Raw genomic sequence first — 24,537 nt, forward strand, 5'->3', positions numbered from 1 at the left:
CTCTAGTAAATTCTCAAGCCACATTTTTCTTACTTCGCCTGCCTGTAAATTGCAGTCATCATCCACGGGAATTTTTTTGTTTGTTTGTGTGTATAGTGAAATCGACATTTACAATAAAAAAATCAAATCCTTCCATGCCTACCTATAATGGTGACACTGAAGTCTTGTGCCCTAATGCATGTGACCATAGAGGTAAATTAAATGCAACACCTGAATGACTTCTTTAGAAATACTCTTCCCTTTTACTGATTGGCTGCTTGCAGCTCCCTCCTCTACCCCCCCAACACACAGTCTCTTAACCCCACTTCCCTCCATGCCACTCTCAGTCCTTCCCTCCCTCTATATGTGGGTTTTATACTGCCACACATCTCCACAGTATCCAAGCATCTTCCGTTTAAAACCAACAGCAGCAAAACCCCTTGCAGATTTCATGGAATTCCCCACTCCTCTTCTCGTTTCCCCTTCCTTTGCCTCTCTGTTTAGGTATTCCACTCCTACCATCCCCTGCCCAACTCCACCTCCAACATTTTTTTTCCCCCATTATGGAACTAACTCAAGGCTTGTAAACCATTATTTTGTATGTTATAAACCTTCCCCTCCTCCCCATCCCCTTTACTTTTCTTGTCTATTTAGACTGGCCATGAGTAAATTTAGGCTGGAAATTAGAAGACTGTTTCTAACCATCAACAGAGAGAGGTTCTGGAATAGCCTTCCAATAGGAGTAGTGAGGGCCCGAAACCTAACCCGTTTTAAGATGGAGCTTAATATGTTTATGAACAGGATTATATAACATGATTGCCTGCGATAGCAGGGACTGAACTTGATGATCCAGGAGGTCCCTTCCAGTCCTATGTTCTTATTGTTAACTATTTGGGGCAACAGGGTGCAAGTTGTTGGGGCTACCAGATACTACAGCAATACAAAACTAATAATATTTAAAGTATATCCCAATCAGTATCAAGAATGACAAGTGTATTAAAAATATGTATTTAACGTTACTGGAAAAAATGCACAAGGGAGGAAAAGGTAGAGGACATTATAGATAAAATGTCATAGTATCAAGCTATGATTGTTTATCAAACATCTTCAGAAATAAACTTTTTAAAGAGGTTTACATTATAAAAATCAAACACTGTCAACTCATCTGTTCTTTGACAAAACATTTTTCTATTTTACATGTGACAACTGTTTAACTTAGATAACATCATCCATGAATCAACCAGTTCTCCACTGGTGCCTCAAAAATGCTACCCCCAAAATATATCAAGTACAGTGCTTTCAAAAGCACAATTTGCCACAAGGAAAATCTTCCTAGAGATCACACTCAAAACATTAAGTGTTTTATGAAGAGTCTCTTCTTTTATTTGCTCTTTACGTATTGTTACTATCAATAACTGGATGATTACATTATCAAGCTTCAAAGTGCTAACACCTTGTTCAATAAAAGTGATTAAAAAATACCAATCCCATAGATTCAAGTGCCAAACCAAAATCTTTAATAGAAAAAAAGTGGCTTAGAGGTACTTATATTAAACAGTGAACACATACTATAAGTTAAAAAAAAAAATATTGATTCAAGATTAAGCCTCCATCTAGTTCCCCTAACAACTGTTGGATGTGTATATGCACTTCATTACAGGACAGAATTCAACCGAAAATTCTTTGTAGCATTATCTCTATGAGAGTTTAACATCAGCATGAGCCTAAAAGCATACCTCCAACTATCACAAAATATTGTTCTGCAATCTCCTCAAAATATAAAAAAAAAATGGAACCACTTGTTTTTAAATCAGAAGTTTTCAAGTTATCAAAATTTATCAGTAACATGGGAGGACTTGGACACACCTACCACAAATACATAGGGGAACCTCCCTTTAAGTCAATCCTATCATCTGGATTCTATGGAAGGACCCCAACATTTAGGAAGAATTATTGGGAGAAACCACATACCAAGTCAGACTGCAGAGACCTTGCAATAAATAACAGGTGGTCACAAAAATAAATGCATTAATAACCACACTGTCCCTTTAGACTGTACATGTTATTTAAAAGCATAAAGAAGATATTTTACTTTGTGTGAGGTCAGTCTACTTTTTTAAAAGTCTCAAACTAATTCAGCATTGGTTTATTCTACTCCATTGAGGATTTAAAAACAAAAAACTAAAAAGCACCAGATACACCTCTACCTCAATAGAACGCGGTCCTTGGGAGCCAAAAAATCTTGCCGCGTTATAGGTGACACCGCGTTATATTGAACTAGCTTTGATCCACCGGACTGCACAGCCCCACCTCCCTGCAGAACTGCTTTACCACGTTATATACGAAATCATGTTATATCAGGTCGCATTATATCAAGGTAGCAGTGTACAACAGTGGATGTAGAAATTACAGTTTTAGTAGATCATGGGGATCATCTAGAGAAGTGTTCTGAAGTGCTGAAATCATTGAAACTAGCTTGTTTGTATTGCATACAGTATGTACACATGTGCTATTGTTGGTTAGATTTAGCTCCTGAGTGTCACTTACGGTTTCTTACTACAGAGTTTGGAAAAACCTTCATCTCTCATCCACTAGGTACACAAATCCAAAAATAATTTGAAGTGTTTGTATCCTTTTCAGGCTACTTTCCAGGTAAAAAGTTGAATTGTTTTTCTACTTTGCTGGAAACTGAAATTAGTCCTGAAATTAATTAGGCAGTATCTACAGATCTCTGCTCTGTTCCATCCTCGTGGATTTTGTTTCAAGATGTTGACTTTATGATTAGGGTTATAAGATAGAAGAATGTTTTGTATGCACAATTTTTCTCCTTATTACAGAGTTAGCAACTAGTTTTATAACTAGCAAATTGTTTTATAAAGATGAAAAATATCTCTATTAACTCCACTTCATCAGGAGAACTCTTCAAATGTACTTTCCATTCCAAGTGAATATAATTCTGTAACAGTTGAACATTTAATGCTATGGGCCCACCTTCTGCAAATCTATATTACATAAAATCAAATGAACGAGCATGAGGACTAAAATGAAATACTCAGGATGGAAGTCAATTTGTTTTCTTTGTGTTATATACTACATAATTCTAGGTCTTTTACTGGTTTTCTTTACAGGGTGTATTATGTTACTCTGGTTATTCACCACAGCCTTCAAATCACTAAATTAAAAATGCTTTGAAAAACCACACAAATTAAATAGTAAATCCTCACCTTCTTTTTATTTGATGCAGACACATTTGATTTAATTTGAGTAAAGGTCTTGAGTAGAAATTTAGAGTCATCTGGAGACTGTGTAATCTTCTCTGGCTTATTTATCCCAAAGTGATGCTTTTTACAGAGCTAAATAATAAAAAATACTGTGTCAGTTAAAGTTGATACTTAACATTTGTCCCAACAGCAATTTTTATTTACTACCTTTTAAATAAAATTAAATTTCATTAACATGTACTTAAACTCTCAGTAAGATTAAAAATAATGCTAATATCTTCATCAGAGTTCAATAATAAAAAGTATTTACATCTTTCCATCTACTTCTTGCAGTGTTAATTGCATGATTTATAATGTGTTCTTTATTCACTGCAGTAACTACTTAGACACACAAAAAAAAAGGTGACAAAAATCAAACCAAGTATTTTGACATGTACAGTACAAGCATGCTCCACCAAAGAATGCTTGTCAATACTGAACTACCACTAAACAATACAAACGTGGATTATAAAAAGCTCTGTTAATTGTAATGCTAGTCTTTGGAAGTCACATTGATATTTTAAATTGCTGAATAAATTTTTTTTTTAAAGAGGGAATTACTGGTTAATAGCAGTACTTCCATAGATAATTCTGCAAGATTCAAATCATTCACTCCAAAGCTCAAATCTTACTTACTTATGACCATACCAGTGCACAATTCTACAGTTCTGTCCTAATTTCTCTTCTGTTTGGTAGATAAAACAGAAGTCACTTTTTTTCCCTGTTAAGTGCACTCACCTTTTCAGATTGTGTCTTCAGAAAAGACTGCAGATTATGTCTTATTTTAAAAATGATACAGTTAAAGAATTGTGAATACAATACATGAGAGTTTCATTTTCTATTTATACACAAATATTTTTAATCCTAAAATACCAATGTATATCAGTAAAGAGAGGAACTACACTTATGGTGCCTTGTACACCTTAGTTCCTTCATCCAACGCTGAACCATTCTGAGACACTCTCCCCCGTCTCCTCATCTTTGCCTTTGACATGGCACACTAGCAATTACTTTTACTTCTCTCTGCCTCCCCAAAGGGCAGAATGTAAATCTGTCCATAGGCATCAGTAAGTAATTACCAAAGATTCGTTAGTTCAGATCTTCAATTCTATTTACCTTGAACAAACCAAAAGGTACTAATCACCATGTTACAGAAAGAGAAAAAGCAGAAAGTAAAAGGATGGTAAGTTCATACACCTTCTAGCATATCCGTTTAATTGTATCTTTAGACTGGCAATAAGTTTAAAGTTATAAAAATCCAGGATTATCTAGATTTACAGCATTATTATAATTAGTTGGCTTTTTCCCCAACCTCCTACAGGGAGCAACAGTGTGACAGGTACTGATCAGTTGTGAGCTAGAGAAGCTCCCTTATGGCTAAATGATGGGGTTTTTATCTGTACATAGGTATATACAGTATTACATGTTCATCATGTGCTGCAATGTTGTCAAGTCTTGCGATTTCATCAAAAGTCATGATATTTGATATTTTTTTCTAAAGCCCCAGTTCCCCATTTAGAGTCAGGTGATTATGTGAGAATCTCAGCTTTCATTTGTAAAAAAGTTTTACACCTCCATGCATGTGAAGAGAGACTGAGAACATGAACCCTAAAGGCACAAAAATATAGAAGATGAATAAAAATACAACTTTAAAAATCTTGTCATCTTTAAACCAAATAATGATTTTGGGGGCCTGATTCATGTTTACTGAAGAATCAGGTTTGGCAATACTGAGGCACTGACTATTGGAAAACACTGCAAGGACAGACCAAGGCAGTGCCACGTGAGCCCTGCAATCAAGAACTAAATTAAGGCCCTCCAAGTTAGCGATAAGGTACACATTAGCATTGTTTACCCTTTGGGCAAAGTACAATTATATCTTCCTTGTGATCAAGTGACGTTGTCTAGAATTTATTCCAAATATACCACAATATGTAATTTCACTTCCTTCCATGTATTAATATAGGGTATATTCATCTATCTTTTCAGAAGTAATTCAAGTCTGCCTCCCCATTTCAAGTTAGTCACACTTAAGATTGGAAAAAGATGCTAAATGAGGATGTTTGACCATTATTACATAACACCACTAAATTCCTAGCCCATAAACATATATTCCCCTGGTTTTGCACATCATTCTCTTTTAGCAAGCAACTTTAGAATCCCGCACCAATGACAAACTATAGCATCTGTTAAATCTCATTGTGAGGATAGAATACCAATGCAAAGTAATCAAGCTATATACATTTCACTGAAGTTATTTCAATTTACTGGGGCTATAATAATTACACTATTTCACATGCTGTAATTTGTTTTCTCACTATGATCTCTGTATACCTAGTTTATACAGGTATAAACTAGAAGCTTCCGCTTCTCACCGCGGTGGCGTACAGGAGTCGATGGCAGAGCGATTGAGGATCGATCACTACCCACCAATCCAGCGGGTAGTGTAGACGTACCCTTAGAAGCGACATATTAATGACATTACCTCAAACACAACATTGTTTGTGTACGTGAGAGAGATAAAAGCAACAGCAATATGCCAAGTCTTACTATCTTTACAAAAGGTTTACCATTGAACTAAAGTTCAAAAATGCTCCATAAAAATTTGGAATCTATAAATACTTCTCTCAATCACTGGGCAATCAGTAAGAGATTATTTATTAGACTTTTTCCACAACTCTCCCCAGTTGCTTAAGCACACCCCATCTAGAGCTCTACTCTTGTGTGCACTAAGGTTCACAGCTGAACCCTTCGGGAACATTGTGACAGCTAGAACAAGTAACAGACTTTGCGAAGGCACTTCTGAACTACAAATACTTTACTCTGACAAAACATAAGCGATATACAGATCTATGGACAAATAATACTTGCATGCAAGACACTCCCTTGGTTTCCTCAGCCCTACTGAGGGCCCTTTGGGTGTTAGCATCCTACCAGGAAGGTCTAGTCCTACACCCTGTGAAGGTTGTCCCCCGCCTTTAAGATGCCACCTGATGTGCTGAGATACCACTGAGCCAGCCTGCTCTGCCAGTCTGGACACCCTTTTTACCGGTCTTGCTGAGACAGGCTATTAAGCCTCCTCCAGCACACACACAGGCAGGGCCACACCCAACTGCAGAATGACACAGACACTGAGGGTATGTCTATACTACCCGTCGGATCGGCGGGCAGCGATCGATCCAGCGGGGGTCAATTTATTGCGTCCAGTCTAGACACAATAAATCGACCCCCAAGTACTCTCCCATCGACTCCTGTACTCCATCGACACGAGAGGCGCAGGCAGAGTCGACAGGGGAGTGGCAGCAGTCGACTCACCGCAGTGAAGACACCGCAGTGAGTAGATCCAAGTACGTCGACTTCAGCTACGTTATTCACGTAGCTGAAGTTGCGTAATTTAGATTGATCCCCCTCCCCCAGTGTAGACCAGGCCCGAGAAGACTCAGCTTAAGTGATTTGCCCCAGCACTCAGGTGTCCACCCAAAGGGATATTATGAAATCCGGCTCCTCCCTCAATGTGGAGGAAGGTATGCACAGCCTCTTTACCCCCCGCCCCAAATTATAAATTGCACAAACTGGGTTATATTATAAACAAGAAATAAAATTTATTAACTACAAAAGGTGAATTTTAAATGAATATAAGAGATAACAGACCGAAGCAGAGTACCGAGCAAATAAAACAAAATATGGAAGCTAAGCTCAATATACTTAAGAAACAGGAAACAGGTTAGTCTATAAAGTGCCACAGGACTCTTTGCTGAGGTTACAAAATGTAATTTCTTACCCTAAATGTTATTTCAGGCAGGTTGCAAAGTTTCTGTAACTTAGAGTTCTAGTTATATTTCTTTTCAGACTGGACCCCCGTCTCAATGTGGACTCCCCACTTGCCTGCCCTTTCAGGTGTCTTTAGCAGTCTTTCTTCTTGGGCAGACAGACCATGGAGTAGAGTCCCCTTTGCCTTCCTCCCCGCCCTTAAATAAGATTTACATAAGGCGGGGATCCTTTGTTTCCCAAACTTGACCCCCCTCTTTCCTTTTAATGGAAAGTTACAAGAAGTCCAAGATAGTGTTTAGTATCAAGTGACAAGACCACCTGACCTAGTAGTGTCAGAGTTATGTCCCATGACATAACTCCCAGGAAGGAGAGAGATTACTATCTTCACAGTCTTGTTGTTCCTTCCTAATGGCCCATCAAATCTGATGGCGTGTCATGGTGGGTGGGTGCCTTCCCAATACACACCCAGTTGTAATTGTTATCTAGCCATATTCCTAACTTTAGATACAGAAATGATACAGGCACACAAGTTGGATAATTACATTCAGTAAATCATAACCTTTCCAATGATATCTTACATGAGACATCTTGCATAAAGTACATCTCACTTATGTCATATTCAGATCATAAGTATATGGAGTGCAACATCACAACCCCTACCACTACCGTCCCCCCGTACACACAAGTCTCTTTTTAACAGCAGATTCTAAACACCTTGTCTATTCCTGTCCTTCCCCTGCGTTTTTTTCCATTTTCTACTCCTCTGCATTCATTACAGCAGTTAAGAATAATTAGCAAGCCTACAGTCTTTAGCCAATAGTCTCCACTGTCGCCCCCCTCCCCCCCGGACAGGGACAAAAACCTGGTGTCTTGACACCCATATTGTTTAAGCATCAGTGATTAGGCTATCTAGAACTATTGCCTGTCTTCCTGCACGTGTGTAAAAACCTCCAGGACTACATTAACTCCTGGCACCCGTGTAGCAGACAATATCATAATAATTTAATAGAGCTATACATCATAATAAAAAAAATGCAGATGTCCCCCAAGTTCATCACAAAGTTGTTTCCCCGTTAGATGTGAACTGTTCCACTGGGACAGAGATATTTTGTATAGGGTTTTCAAACTAAGTTTCTCTCATCACAGCTTACACTTACATCATGATAAGGCAAAGAAGATATCTACAGTTCCTCATGAAATCTAGTGGACTATTGCTTTGGGTACCATGTTGCAGCACTACATTTCAAAGCCACCGTTTTCTAAGCATTTGAATAATCAACATCCAATCTAAAATTAAACACTTTATAACACATTTATGTCTGACAGGTAGTTATGACTGAATCAAAGGCTTACAAACTCAGTCCTTTATTTTGCAGACCATAAAATTACCATCTGTTAACGGTCATCCGTGCACTAATTATTCATGCTACAAGTCAGAATGAAATCACTAAACCTCAGATTATTTCAGAGAATTGTTATTAACAGAACTTTTTTACAGAAATCTTAATTTAAACATCAGGAAGGCCAAAAATAAAAAAGTTTTCATAACTAGATGTGAGAGCAATATCACTTATTCAAGTAGGAACATAAAAACCATAGTTTAATTTCCAGTTGACATACGCCATTTTGCAGTTCAGTGATTAGTGACGTCTGCCAGATTAAAACCCTGTCCTAAATATGAAAGGCTCTATATATTTCAATGAGCCATCCAGTCCACCTACCTTTTTTTTTTTTTTTTTTTTTTTTTAAACAAACGTCCTGGTCCAGTTTATGTAGACTAGGTCTTGTAAAATTCAGTAAATCTGTGTCTTTTCAGGGATTTTCTGCTAGTTAGCAATTAGTTATTTCCATAATCTCTTGTTTAGAACGGAGGTAAATAACATGATCATTTTATTTCTAATGAAATTTCACCAAGGAGAAAAAAGACTATAGAGTTTTATTATTAATCTTCAAGTCTCCACTACAGATTACCAGGAACCTGAATAAGCTATATAGATTCCTTGACAATTATCTGGGTGTTTTCTTCCACAAATTTTTGTGACAGAAGAGTGAAATTTTGATTTTTGATGGGTGATTATTAATAATATAGTTACCAGATACTATCCTAGTGGGAGGTTTGTCAGCAACACTGGATGCACATATTCATGCAGTTCTACTCCTATTTCTGCACAACTTGCTAGAAGACCATGGGCAGGCAGGAGCTAATAATGTAGAAGTAACACACTCAGACCCCAAAAGGGGGTCTGACAGAAAGAGTGCTTTGCCACACAACAGCAACTTCCCATAATTGTTGAATGAATAATTCTTTAGAAGATTTCATTTCCCAGTTAGTTATAAACCTTAAATGTCAATACACCTTAATTGTAATGACATTTAAAGAATACATTCTGGATTTGTTAGACTGGAGCATTTCTTACTAACAAGATTAGCTCTATAGTGCTGAAGATATCCTATTGAAAACCACAAAATAAGCATGAACATACACACTAAATAAAAGTGGGGGTCAGTCATTTCCCACTGAAGCTCCTGATGATCTTACCTTCATAGGTACTATCCTCCCCTCTGTATCTCTGCAGTGAGGGTAGCCTGAGCCTAAAGGTGGTGTGAATTTCCCCTCTGTGGCTTACACAAAAGCCCCCACAATAGCTTCAACCTCTGCAGAATTTGCAGAGACTGACCATCTGATCAGATTACTCTGTATTCTTTTCCTTCCAACCTACAGTGAAAGTTAATACAGTCTGAGGGTGCATTTAATTTGTACAGTTTTCCCTCGTTTCTGTGAAGTCTCCTTTAGAAAAGTCCTGGGGCAGACATAGTAAGAGATGTTTGTGTATGAAGGACTCCTACAGGAGTCATGATCACAAAAGCAAGTAGGACTGCATGTCAGAGTGGAGGCAATGGGCATCCATGCCAACATCTGTCACCTCCTATGCATCCCAGGGGATATGTTGGTCCAATAAAAAAGATAGAGACAAGGTGTGTGAGGTACTAAGACTTTCAAATTAGAAGTTTTCAAGATTTTAAAATCATACCTCCAACTCCAGATCCTGAGGGTCTGTTTCAGAGAGTGGAATCACTGCAATTTTGGTTATTTTGCATACTTCATGGCCTTCTGGAAGCTTGCCAATCAATGCTTTCTGGCGAATGAGAAGTAGCCACCATGGTAGATCTGGAAAACATCAGCAAAATCTGTTAGTGTCACAACAGAAAATAATTAAACCATATTCACTGAGAGGACACTTAATCATATTAAACCAAAGCCTTAGTCCTACCTTAAAAATGTTATCTCATAGGCCAATTCCCTCCAGATTATCCTGATCTTTGTGGGAAGAAAAAACCCTCTGCTACTCTACCACTGAAATATTAAGGAAAGTCACCATGTTGTGGGATAAGCTATTAAGGGAGAGGGCACCACTGCTTCACCGACAGCAATTAAAATGATCCCAGAGTTATGCACATTCCTGCCAACATCAATAATGCTAGTGCACATTCAAAAACAAGGTCAGCCAATTTGATTTCTGTATCATTAGAAACAGAAAAGGAAGAAAATTGGAGTTCACCGCATGGAAAAGTCAGCCAGCAGGGAAAAACTCTCCCACGAAGCTGTATCACACAAAAATGGAAAGTAAATAAAACATTTAAACACAGCTGCTGTGTCCATTTTAAATGGTCTTAATGTGAACAGATCATTTTAGTACCCAGACATGAAATGTCTGACATAAAATCAGGTTTAATCAAATTATAGAGCCTGTATTTTTAATGTGCATGTTAACCATGGGGATTAAGAGACAAAAGCTTAGTTTTGTAATGAGGGAAATGTTAGTTATACTGGCACCTAAATAATCTTTGTAACAAAGAACTGTGTAATACCTGACACCCATGTGTAGCAGACAGGTTTATCATACCCTCAACAATTCAAAAAGAGATCGGGAACTAGACAGAAGTTAAGTGGTATACACAGGCCTCCTAAATTCCTGACCATGGTTAATCCATAAAACTATATTGTTACTGTTTTAACAACAAACCAAAAATATCAGACTAACTCCATTCTCTTGTCCAATATGCTGGGTTTTGTTGTTTGTTTTTTATAAACACACACCCTCGCTATTTGTTGGACTCGGCAATCTCTAGTTCTTAAACTCAACAGTTAGCAATCGTAACAAGACCAGAAAAGGCAAAGTATCATACACAATAACATAGAAACGTTAAAGACCCATTATTGTAAATGGACAGTTCCACATTTGGAAAACATAACACCTGAATGTTGGCAACCTATTTAGCAACTTTATTGCTATTGAATTTCTTTCCTTTCTTAGATATATTTGGCATCTCCCATGTTTTCTCCTTAGCTAAACAGCTACTTTTTTTTTTTCCCAAGCACTATGGAACAAAAAGGATACATCAAAATTAAACAAGAAGATTATCAATGGTATTTTTTTCCGGTTTCTAGAGCATGTTTTCAATGCAGAATTCAGGATTTATTCCAGAGCTGTGTGCAGTTTTCCAGTAGCTGCCATTAAAAATACCCTACCACATCCCAAAACCAGGATGATATATTTACTGTTATCTAACCCCTATGTCTGAATGGTAGGAGAAGAACTGAGGTAAAAACCCATGAAGTTTATTAACGTTAACCTTAAATGGGAATCAAGTATCTACGTTCCTTCTCTTTCTATTGCATTATCTCCTGTACCATAGTAGTATTTAATCATTTTCCTTTCCAGCAGACAGCATCAGGCTGCCAGCATCTTCACTGGTAATACTGGATAACTCAATAAGTCAGGCAGCATCTCTTTTCTTCCCATCATTAAATGGAAATTTATCACTGATGTCACTGAAAGATGGGATAGACAAAGCACTTGGGTGTGGGGATGTATCATCCCTACACCAACCTAATGAAAAGTTCCATGAGGAGGTAAGGGTCACGATGGGACACTTGCAAGGTAATAAATCATGGCCTTATGTAAGGCCCCCCTGGTGGTCTAGGATTATATAAAATGATCATGGCCTTATGTAAGACCCCCTGGTGGTCTAGGATTATATAAGATGATCATGGCCTTATGTAAGACCCCCTGGTGGTCTAGGATTATATAAAATGATCATGGCCTTATGTAAGGCCCCCTGGTGGTCTAGTATTATATAAGATGAGGTAAACAAATCATGGCCTTATGTAAGGAATGGTTGAACCAATCGGAGTGGGGCTATACATGTGATAAACACATGATTCTCCTTCTTGTCCAATCCGTAAATGTGTTATTATAGCCTAATTGTGTTATGTAATGTTGAGAAAAACTATAAAAGAAAGCTTGTAATAAACAGAATTGGATTCAGCTTGCAACCACATTGGTCGTGTGCTTTATCCGCTCCGCATGGAACCCCACACTTGGGAATGTTCTGTAGTAAAAACTCTTTCTGGGAAGAGATGATCCAATTGGGGTTTTTTTTGTTTCTTCTGTAAGGAAATGAAGTTTTCCTTTTAAAAGACCATGTAGTAACCCTCTCCCCCCATACACATAAAAACACAGAACAATTAAGGTATTGCATTTAATGAATGTTACCATTACCAAAAAGATGGTAGAGGTTTTTTCTGTTATTTTTAAAAATTTGGTTTGGTCAGCTCAGTGTTTTAAAAGAGGGACTGAGTGGTTAAAAACAGTCTAAAGGAAGTTGAGCTTGCTTAAGACAACATTAATAAATCCTATGTAATACCCAAGAGAACAAGATATACTGCTGAATTTAAAATTATATCCTGATCACAATGATATGCACCTCACTTTGAAGGTTATAAAACTAGAGGCTGTGTACGGCACCTCCTAAGTAAACACACTGACTAACAAAATAGCAGGAACAGATTATTTAATGACAGACCACAGCAGACAAAGCAGAAATTGTTTTGTGCACTGAAGTTTGTCATGGCTGTACAAATGTCATCTTTATAAAGTATTTTATCAATGTTTTTCTGGTATTATTTATCTCCAAAAGTAATTGTGTAATTGTGCAATAGAGAGAGAGGGGATTAAACAAACTACCAACACAGGGGAGATTTATCACTTTCCTATTTAGAGATAGCCAAACTATTGATTATTATATTCTACTCTTACATTCCATCCTTATTAAGTTAACCTACTATCTTTACCTTCGAAAACAAGTTTCTTGGTTCCCAACAAGAATAAATATCAGAGAGTACTGTTTCCCAGAATTAGTATGAGCGTGATGTGAAAACTATGGCTCCATAGACATCAGAATCTCTGTCTAGACCCTACACAAGTGGCATAGGGAAGGAATCCACCCTCTAAGGCAGAGGTTCTCAAAGGGGGGGGGGGGGGGGGGGGAGAGAAAAAGTATTCGGGGGGGTGGGGGGAGAAGCTTGGAGGCTTATTGCACGTTTTACCCACAGCTAGGGTTACCATATTTCAACAAGCAAAAAAGAGGACGGGAGGAGCCCCGCCCTAGCCCCGCCCCTGCCCCTCCCACTTCCCGCCCCCCCAGAACCCCCAACCCTCCCCCCGTTCCTTGTCCCCTGACTGCCCCCTCCTGGGACCCCTGCCCCTAACTGCCCCCCGGGACTCCACTCCCTATCTAAGCCTCCTTGCCTCTTGTCCCCTGACTGCCCCAACCCTTATCCACACCCCCACCCCCAGACAGACCCCTGGGACTCCCACGCCCCATCCAACCACTCCCCACCCCCTGACAGCCCCCCCCAGAACTCCCAACCCATCTAAACCCCTCTGCTCCCTGTCCCCTGACTGCTCCGATCCCTCTCCCCACTCCTGCCCCCTGACAGCTCCCCCCCAGAACTCCCAGCCCCCTACCCCCCGCTCCTTGTCCCCTGACTGCCCCCTCCTGGGACCCCTGCTCCTAACTGCCCTCCAGAACCCCACCCCCTACCTAAGACTCCCTGTTCCTTGGCCCCTAACTGCCCCCTCCTAAGACCCCCCCCAACTGCCCCCCAGGACCCTACCCCCTACCTGTACCCTGACTGCCCAAAACTTTCTCCACTCCCCTCCAAAAGCCCCCCCCCGTTTCTTGACTGCCCCCTCCAGAACCTCCCTGTCCCTTCTCCTGCCCCCCCTTACCCTGCTGCTCAGAACAGGGTGTTGGGCTCTGTGCCAGCCGGACACATGGCTGAGCTCCCCAGCACAACACAAAACCCGGTCCCTGGCCCTGCACAGGGCTGCCGGAGCGGGCTGCAGGAGGAGGAGCTGCCGGCCGGCTCAGAATGCAGGGAGGGGGGGGTGGGAGGAGGAAGCTGCTCCGGAGTCCAGCCCGGGACTTTCCTGCAGCCCTCCCAGCCGCTCGCTCTGCCGGGGGAGGGGGAAATCCCGGACATTGTGAGTGCTTTACAAATTCCCCCCGGACGCTATTTTTAGCACACAAAAGGAGGACATGTCCGGGTAAATCCGGACGAATGGTAACCCTACCCACAGCAATGAATAACTAGCAAAGCTGATTCCTCCAGATATACTAGGTCCTCAGGTGGTGCTGTGCATTTGACTCTAGATGGCGTTGTGCATTTTGATGGATTTTTGTATAATGCTATGCAAGCTTAACAAAGTCGTTGACATCTCTATGTTAATACATTTGCTACAACGCAGTGTGCACATTTAATTGTAAGCAAGGACCACAGTCACAGTTTTGCTTTTGCGCTTATTACAATGGATCATTGGCTAATTCGTGCAATAGAAAAAACCCAACCAAAATGAAACACAAAGAAGTCTAAACTGAGTTAGTTAAGTGAAGCACCACCATAGCACATATCAGCATATGTACTTGTGTGGTGGTGGGGGAGGGAGGGCAGGCAGTGGGGAAGGGAGGAAAGACAAACTAGTACAGATACAAAGAAGGGGGGCATAATCAAATAAGTTTGAGAAGCACTGCTCGAAGGCTTGAACTAAAGGATAAGGATAAATTGGAAGCACTTTTAGGACTTCTATTTTCTCTTAGGCCTTCGACTAAAGGGTAGACCAGGGCAGAAAAAACACTCGAACAATGCTACAGGCATTTTAAAAAATGCAAAGGAAGAAAACAAATTACTTTGCAGGGAAATCATTTAATTAAAGGTATTTATACAGAATAAGTATTTAAGGGGGGGGCAGAAATAATTTTGGGCATTGTACATTGTTAAAGATATTGAACAAAAGTCAATGTTTGAGGTCCAAAATTTGATCTACTGCACAAGTGTCTTCCAGATTCAAAATCTAGATGCGTTTGGGTAGATTAAACTTTTTTCATAGAAAAGCATGTTTAGAAACTCCTAGCATAGAGTTTTGTAGATTCCCATGTACAGAAAAGAAAGTTGACTTCCTGGCCAATTTCTATGAGATACTGTATGTATGCCAGTCTTGCTGTCTATTGATTGAAGAGGAAGGCACCATAGAACTGTCAAAGCAAAGATACTCCTATAAGCCAGATATAGCCCAAAACTTCTGGAAGTGGTGTTGTATTATATCAGTACTGCTGTTGGAGTGAGTTTAAAAAGCAATCAAGGATGAGGGATGGTCACAACCACTGAAGAGGCTCTCCTAAGAGTTACTGACACAAAGAACAGATCTGTTTGCACAAGGCTGGAGCTAAGCACTGACTAGACCTGAAGAGCACTTCCTTTTGCCTGTGCTGTTCCGCATTAGCAGCCTCTGGAGAAGTGGCTATACCCCACACGGCCTCCCAAAAAAGATGAAGAGTAGCAAAAAAAATTTACACTTTTTAAAAAAAAAAACTGAACTGCTATAAGACAAAATTAACATTAGACACTTCAAACAGGGATAGAATTTCCACTTAAAATGGAAGCTCTGTCACTCTAGTAAAAAAAGCTGTACACTGGAGACATGAGCCAGGCCAGATCTTAGAAATAGATCTGCATTGTAATGGATAGCCCTGCACCACCTTAGTCTCTGGGCAACTGTACATGCAGCCATGCCCATAGCAGCACTCCCCCACCCACTCACAAAGTGCGTCATGCTCGCAGCAGCCTCCCACCCACGCACACGCCTGGGCGTCCCCTGGAGTCGCACCTTCATGGCGCCCAATATAGGATCCTGCCGACCTGCCACCCCCTCAGTTCCTTCTTGCTGGCTACTCTGACAGAGGGTTAGGAGGGTAGGTATTGGAATGGACATGAACAACACATCTCGAAGAACAACAGTTACGAGAAGGTGAATAATCATTTTTTCTTCTTCGAGTGCTTGTTCATCTCAATTCCAATCAGGTGACTCACAAGCCCAAGTTCAGGAGGTGGGGTCGGAGTCCTCCGCTGATTGGAGCACCGCTCTTCCAAAGGCTGCATCGTCTCTGGCCTGCTGGGTGATCGCATAGTGTGTGGTCAAAGTGTGCACGGAGGACCATGTCGCTGCTCTGCAGATTTCCTGGGTGGGAAGCTGCGCCAGGAACACCGTTGAAAAGGCCTGAGCCCTGGTGACGTATACAGTGATCGAAGGAGCAGGCACCCTTGCCAAGTTGTAGCACTCATGAATGCAGGATGTGATCCATGATGAGATACGTTGAGAGGAGACAGGAAGACCTTTCTGTCCGCCACTGCCACAAATACCTGGATGGACTTTCGAAACGGTTTCGTTCTCTCAATGTAGAAGTCAAGCACTCTGCGGACATCCAATGAGTGCTTTGCTCCCTGCCACTCAAGTGCAGCTTAGGGTAGAATACAGGGAGGAAGATGTCCTGGTTGATGTGGAACTGGGAGACAACCTTCAGGAGAAAAGCCGGGTGAGGCCTGCTCCTGGATGGAAGGCAGAGATGGCAGTCCCATGAACTCTTATTGACGACACAGACAATCTCTTCTGCTTGAGGTGGAGAAAATAGTCCAGTATTAGTGGAACTGAGATGAGTGTCGGAGCCGAATGGTGGTGAGCCGACCAGATTGAAAATCTCTTCCACTTGGCAAGGCAGGTAGCTCTCGTGGAGGGTTTCCTGCTGCCCAGGAGAACTTTTCTGACTTGATCAGAGCAAGAAAGTGCCATGGGTTCAGCCATGGTACTAACATGGCATGAGGTGGAGCGACTCGAGGTTCGGACGTTGGTGACGAATGTGATCCTGAGTTATTAAGTCCAGGAAGAGCAGCAGGTGACTGGAGCTTCCACGGACATTTCCAAGTGTGATGTGTACCAATGCGGGCAGGGCCAGGCTGGAACTATCAATATCATATCACCAAAGTTCATTCCCTCCAAATTTTGAGGAGCACCTTGTGAATGAAAGGGACAGGCAGGAACGTGTATAGGAGACAGCCTCCCAATGGGACGAGGAATGTGCCTGTGATGGAGCCCAGGCTGTGATTCAGGAAGGAGCAGAACAGCTGACACTTCCTGTTGTATAGCGTGGCAAACAGGTCTATCTGGGGAAAGCCCCACTGATGAAAGACTGAGTTCACTATGTCTGGGTGAAGGGACCAGTTGTGGCCATGGAACAAACTACTGAGATGGTCCGCCAACTCGTTCTATACTCCAGGGAGGTATGATGCTTGCAGGTGTATTGAGTGCTCTACACAGAAGTCCCAGACCACGAGGGCTTCCTGGCAAAGGGGAGAGGAGCTTGCACCCCCGTTTGTTGATACAGAACATCACCACGGAGTTGTCTCTCATGACTGATACATATTTCCTTGCTAGGTGGGCTCAGAAAGTCTGGCATGCCAGGCATACTGCTCTCAGCTCTCTGACCTTGATGTGTAGATCAAGAGCCGCCTGAGACCAGAGGCCTTGCATTCTGAGGTCTCCCAAATGTGCCCCCCAGCCCAAGTCTGACGTGTCTGTCACTAGTGAGAGGGATGGCTGAGGGCTGGTGAAGGGGATCCTTGCACATACTACCTGCAGGTCGAGTGAGTTGAGTAGCGGGCAAGGCAGGGTTACAATCCTGTCCAAACTGTCCTGGGCTGGCCGATACACTGATACTAGCCATGATTGAAGGTACAAGTAGCTATGTGTCCTAGAAGTTTCAGGCAGTTCCATGCTGCGGTGGCAGGGAACCACCTGAGACCTCGAATGATGTCGCCGAGGGCTTGAAATCTCGCTTTGGGAAGGAACGTCCTGGCCTGCAGAGTCGTAACTAGTTATTTTTGCGCCCGAGGCAAGAATATAAAATTGTGCCCTCCCCCAGGGCCGGCTCTTCAGTGGCAATTCAGCCCTGGGTCGCTCAGTCCCTCTCGGAGGGAAGGGCCTGCCACTGAATTGCCGCTGAAGAATGAATGAAGTGGTGGCGGTAGAGCCTGTGATTTTGAGGGGTCTAACTCATGATTTTTGACTGCTTGGGCTGGTAATGTTGCTTCCAAGATGGTCTTTGTTTCCAGTCCAGTTCCAATCCAGAGAGGGACTCACAGGTTAAGAGAGGAAGGAGGTGCTGGATATCAGCAGTGGCCACTAGGGATCAGCATGTGTCCTGAGAATGCTGGGAGTTCAGGTTTGCAGGGCAGGATCAGGGGTGGCAGGTTTGTAGAAATTTTGGTGGTGCCCAGAACCCGCCCCCCCCCCCAACTCTGCCCCCTCCCCAACCCGCCCAAGGCTCTGGGAGGGAGTTTGGGTGAGGGAGGAGGTCTGAGGTGCAGGCCCTAGGCTGGGGCAGGAGATTGGGGTGCAGATTCTGGGAGGGAGTTTGGGGATGGGAGAGGTGCAGAGGGATGGGGTGCAGGGGTGAGGGCTGTGGCTGCAGATGAGGGGTTTGGAGTGTGGGAGGGGCTCAGGGCGAGAGTAGGAGTGTGGGGGGTGAGGGCACTGGCTGGGGATGGGAATGGGAGGTTTGGGGTGTGGGAGAGGATCAGGCTGAGGCAGAGGGTTGGGGGATGAGGGATCTGGCTGGAACTGGGGATAAGGTGTTTGGGGTGCAGGAGGGGCTCAGGGCTTGGGCAGAGGATTCGGGTGTGGGGGGGATGAGGGCTCTGGCTGGGACTGAGGATAAGGTGTTTGGGGTGCCGGAGGGGCTACGGTAGAGGGTTGAGGGTATGGTGTGGTGGTGAAAGCTCTGACTGGGGGTGTGGGCTCTGGGGTGGGGCAGAGCTGGGGATGAGTTTGGGGTGCAGGCAGGCTGCTCCAGGACAGGGGCCAGAGAGGAGGACTCCCCCCAGCCCTTTCCCTGCCAGCAGCAGCGAGCTCTGCGGGAGGAGCCCCCCTTTCCTACCCCCCCAGCAGCACATTCACCCCCACCACTCTCACTGCATGTGCTCCTAGGGCCCCTCTTAGGTCCAGGAATCTCCCTCGCCTCCCCTGTGGTGGGTGCCGAGTGGTGCTGCGTGCGCCTCCTCCCCTGCAGTTGTTCCTGACTGTAGCCTCACTGGGGGTGAGGGATGGGGCTGCATCCTTGCCCAGCATGGGGCAGGAGCGGTGACTGTGGGCGGAGGGTGCCCCTGTGCTGATGGAGGGTCTGGCCGGTAAAAGGGAAGGGCCTGAGGGGGAAGGGCAGGCTCAGAGTCAGTCTGCCCTGGCAGTTGAGTTGGGGGGCACTAGGACCCTGCAGCAGCAGTTGTTGCAGGGAGGTAATATGAAGCAGCTCTGCTCCGGGGCCGGGAAGGGGGGGGGGGAAGCAAGTCGGGGTCGGGGAACACTCGGGGGAGGCCACAGGTGGGGCTGGGAGGGAGGGGAGATCACCTGGGTTATAAATATCTCCGTGCCAGCAGCTTTTTTTTTTCCCCCCGCTCCACCACTTTCTGCGCCCCTCCCGCAACTTTGTGTACCCGAGACAAGTGCCTCTGCTAGATGGTCTGCTAGACTTCATGAGGTAGACCAGAGACCTGGAGCCAAGAGGACCTCCTCATGGCCACCCCCATAGCCATCAAGAGCCGCCTGCAAGGAGGCCCTAGAAATGAGTTTGCCTTCCTCCACCAAGGCCTTAAATTCAGAATGGGAGTCTGATGGTAGCAGCTCGGAAAACTTGGCCATCACTCCACAGGTATCTGCTAATGATGGCCTGTTGGCTTGCAATTCGTAGCTGCAAACCACTGGTGGAGTACATTTTCCTCCTGAATAAGTCAAGCTTTTTGACCTTCCGGTTTTTAGGAGAGGGTCCCTGGAACCCCTGGCGCTCCCCGTGGTTCGCAGCATCCACCTCCACGGAGTCAGGAGGAGGGTGAGTGTACAAGGGCTCGGACTCCTTTAAAGGGGACAAAATAGCATATTTCATTCCTCCTTGCTGTGGGAGGCAAGGAGGCCGGGGTCTGCCACAAAGTTTTTGTGGTTTCACTTATATTTTTAATAAATGGCAGAGTAATACGCGAGGGTCCAGAGGGGGCGAGGATGTCCACCGTGGGATCCGCATCCTCTACCACCTCCTCTGCCTGGATCCCCAGGTTCTGGGCCACCCTGCACAACAACTGTTGCGGGACCCTGCTGTCCTCCAAGGCAGGGGCCATTGACGTGCCCGCAACAGCCTCATCTGGGGAGGACAAAGACAAAAACACTGGCCCATGACCCTGGTTACTGCCCTTGGTGCCCACGGGGGTTAGGGTTAGGGTTGCTCATGGGGCTGGCATGCCGATGGTGCTGAGGCTGCTGGTGCCGGGATTGTCAGTGCAGAACCCAAAGCAGCAGGCGGGGGCACAGGAGTCGTTGCCAGAGATGGATCCGGTGCCAGTAGCTGCACATGGGGGACAGATGCCGACGCGATCGATGCCGATCTGGATCTCGATGCCTGGCTCTGACCCTGGGCCTGATGGTAAGCCCAGGGAGTCCAAAAGGGCCACTGAGTCGGTGGCTGCCATTGAGGTGGCCACTGCGCTGGAGGAGGCTGGCGGTGTTGCCTAGATCTAGACCTCCTGCTGCTGGATCTGTCCAAACGATAGGACTCTGCTTCAGACTCCGAGGTCTCTGAAAAAGTAGACCACGGAGGAGTGGTGGTGCCAAGCCTCTGGAGACTGATGTAGTTCCCCCCCCTTGGGCAGTCTGCGCCAGGGAGTGGCGCGCCAGAGATGGGGAGCAGCGCGACATCATCGCCGGCTTGCCCCTAGATGGAATAGGCGGCATGGCTAAAACCAGTGCCTCTTCCCTCCTTGGGGAAGGCAGAGCCGTCAAGCAGATAAGGTCCTGCACCGCCTCAGAAGTTGCCAGAGTGGAGAGGAGTTGAACGTCCTGGCCATGACAATCCAGAGAGTGGTAGTGGGCCTGACTCGACTGGACCCCTTGCGGGGCAGGAGTCGACGAGCCCCTTGAAGCTGCCGGCCCGAAGTAGGCTGGGTGGGTGGAGCTCTCCCTGCTGCTGTCTCCTTAGATTTGGGGGGGTGGGGGAAGAGCACCCTCTCCCTTGCCTCTTTTTCTTGTGGGGCACCGGAGATACAGATCAGTGCCTACCAGAAGTCTTATGTTTGGTACCGTGTCAGTGCCAGGAGTCCTTAGTCTCCTTTCTAGGAGCCGACTCGCACGCCGTTGGCACCGGTGTGCCACGCACGGAGGAGGTGGCGATCAGCACGGGCTCCGCCGACCCGGGGTCAGATTGTAAGCGGAGGGCTGCCTCCATGAGGATAGGCCTGAGTCTCTGCTCACGATCCTTAAGGGTCTTCGGCTAAAACCCTTTACAAATGCAGCACTTGTCCTTTTGGTGACTCTCGCCAAGGCACTTCAAACAAGAAGTGTGTGGGTCACTTTTGGCATCAACTTTCCGCAGCCTTCACACAGATTGAACCCCAGCAACCAAGGCATGCCCCGGAGAGAAAAAAGTGGGGGGAACCCCCACAATGAAAACTTAGCCTTCTACTACTACTATTTAAGACAAAAACTACTAACTATATACAAATTACAACGGGACACTGCTAAAGGCATTTGGAAAAGCAAGAGCAAGGGAAGTTCCAGCTAGGCATCACTGGCGGTAAGAAGGAACTAAGGGAGTGGCGGGTCGGCAGGGCCCTATATTGGGCACCATGAAGGCGCGACTCCAGGGGGGCACCCAGGCTGACCTTATGGATGCTGCTAGGGGAAAAATCTTCTGGCTGTCGTGTCACACACCTGATTGGAATTGACATGAACAAGCACTCAAAGAAGAAGCAAGCTTAATGAAGTCAAGAGTGATTTTTGGCCATTCCCCACAATGGAGTATAAAACCTCCTATAATGCTGAACAAGAACTAAAGAGATTAATTTACTTAGCGCTATTATTAAATGCAAGAATCCAGACATTTAAGTTGCAAAATGTGTACAGAAAACATGCTTGGGTGTATTAAATATATATGCTTGTACTGTAATTCGGATCCCCGAGTCAAAATAATAGAAATGAAGCTTACATCTCAGGGCAGGATGAGAATGCAGATCAGGAAGTGATTATGCAGATAAAGTATGACCTGGAGGAAAAACTAGAACAATGACCAGGAAAGGCTCTCAATTATTCAGATATTGCTTGCAATTGTAATAAGGAATCCCTAGATTGGATGTGTGCTCTTATGGATAAGGTAAGAACAGTTTCCTAAAACAGCTTTTGGACAACACATTCAATTGGAATTTTTTCCTACTCATGTATGCACGCTAACTCCTGCCTTCAGGGAAATCACAGCTTCCTGTCATTTTAGAAGTGTACATTTTAGTTGTCTGCCTCATTTTTCACTGATTTAATTATTGTGTTTTTTCTGCATTATAAGCTAGGGAAGAACAGATGGCAACAACTAATTTAAAGCACTGTATCTGTTAAAATAACCTACCACTTCAGATTCTTCCACTGTAACAGGAATTTAGTTCAGATTTTTGCTCCAACTACCACCCAGTACCACTTAAGTGTTTTTCTAACACTTCCTAAAACACCCAGTGTACAGCAACATCTCAAGTAACAAATTATGCATACTGTCAAGTCACACTTTTCTCCCCTGGACAAGGTGACATTGCAGGTTTAGAACTTGTAATACTATAGCAATCACATGGCCTACCTCTATAAACACTGCTGCTTGAGTTTGCTCAGAAATAGACCAGAAAACATTGCCACTTCCTTATTGTCACATTGGGATTGTTGTCTGAGCTAAATAGCAAATTCCTTGTTAAGTGCCAAAATGATGCATATTTTATTTCTTGCAAATTTCTACCTATGCTTTTGATTGGGTGGAGGAGAGGCAGATAGCTCATATCTTCAATAGGAGATGACTATCTACTTTCAAGTTTTTTGGTTTCAACAAATCAACATTTTCCAACAAACAACAACAAAAAGCATTCCTTCAAAAAAATTTCCCAGCCATTCTGCTAATGAGATGTACATTAACTCAAAGAGCTTTCCGGTGCTTCATCTATCGTATCTTACGGGGCACCCTTCCCAAGCCATGCCAACTTCAACTTTTATATATTCTCATCATCTAACATGAATACCAGAAACACTACTAGGTTCAGCTATTAACTTTCAGTGAAAGCAGGCAACATGAACTTTCATATCTGATGGGATAATTATTCTGCTGCATTCAGCTGGTTAGCTATTTATATACGATAAAGACTATGCCATGGCTTATTACAATTTTATCTTGACTGGTAGCACTGAGGGATATTTGATATATCTTTTCATTGACTGTAGACTTCCTTCAGGTGCAAGTCAGGGTATATTCAACATTAGTGAAATCTGCACAGCACTGGTGTAGTGCGTTGCCTATGATCAGCCTTCCTACCTAAGCAGGACACTATACCATCTTCTAACTACAGTTTCCAAGTGATCTTCAAGGGAAGCCCCAAGTAAAGTGTATTAAAATAATCCACACTGGCAATCAGAAACACATAGCAAAGTTCACATCAGAGAAGTAGTCAGACAGATGAATTAAAGGATGCTTCTATCCACCAAAACCATCTGGTATTCCAGAAATAGCTTGGGAGGGGGCAGGTTGGTATTGGGCTTCACAAACTGCAAACATTACTCTCCTCCCCATAGGGCCTTCGCACATCAAGTAATTAAGGTCAAAGACAAAATCCTCTACAAGTCTAGGATAAGTCAACACAAAGCTCCATTACCCCAATCCCTGCCATAAATCAAAAGAGTCTCCCCATATCTTCCCCACCTTTCTCCAGAGAAATACAGATAGAAGCCCTTTAATAAAACCAATCAGAGAGATCGCTGGCCAACAGGAGAACTGAATTTAAACAGCTCCTCCAACCCCACATGATTGTACTGAAAGACAGGCTCAGCTCTTATGTCGAAATGGCCAGCTGCACACAATAGAATATTCAAAGCAACATACCTTGCTATATCAGAAAAAACACATTTTATTCACATTTCAGCTCCCTCTAACCATTTACTTTTTTTTCCCTTCATTCTACTGGTTTTCTCTACAGCAACTCATACATATTCTATACTATAGAAGCGATTTCTGAAAACACAGGCGATTATTAAGGATTGCACAGAAAAGTGTAATGGAGACCTGGTTAAAGAATCTCTAAAAGGTAAACGCTCTGGGATGGTAGGGGGTCTGAGTGTCTGGGCTAGGGGGGCCATGGCTGGACTCTGGGGACCAGAGAAACAGGAACTGGGTTGTCATAGGAGTTTAACTCTCTACTCCTGGGGGAATTTTTGTGTGTGTCTGTATTGTTACAGACATACTTGCTGACGGGTATTTTTAAATAAATTACCAAAATAATTGAAACTGGCAT

The 24,537-nt window shown here is 43.7% G+C and overlaps 1 protein-coding gene across 2 annotated transcripts in view; it reads right to left on the reverse strand.

Annotated features, from left to right (window-relative positions):
- INPP5F (inositol polyphosphate-5-phosphatase F) overlaps nt 1-24,537 on the reverse strand; it is a 105,938-nt gene that overhangs the window by 43,079 nt on the left and 38,322 nt on the right. For both annotated transcript variants that reach the window (XM_054034309.1, XM_054034310.1), the window contains exons 3-4: nt 10,043-10,179; nt 3,204-3,332 (exon numbers count right to left, since the gene is read on the reverse strand). In XM_054034309.1, coding sequence (XP_053890284.1) covers nt 3,204-3,332; nt 10,043-10,179 — 266 coding nt within the window. The remainder of the gene's footprint in view (nt 1-3,203; nt 3,333-10,042; nt 10,180-24,537) is intronic.

This window comes from Malaclemys terrapin, chromosome 7, assembly GCF_027887155.1.
Source record: "Malaclemys terrapin pileata isolate rMalTer1 chromosome 7, rMalTer1.hap1, whole genome shotgun sequence".
In the NCBI taxonomy this organism is placed as follows: Eukaryota; Metazoa; Chordata; order Testudines; family Emydidae; genus Malaclemys; species Malaclemys terrapin.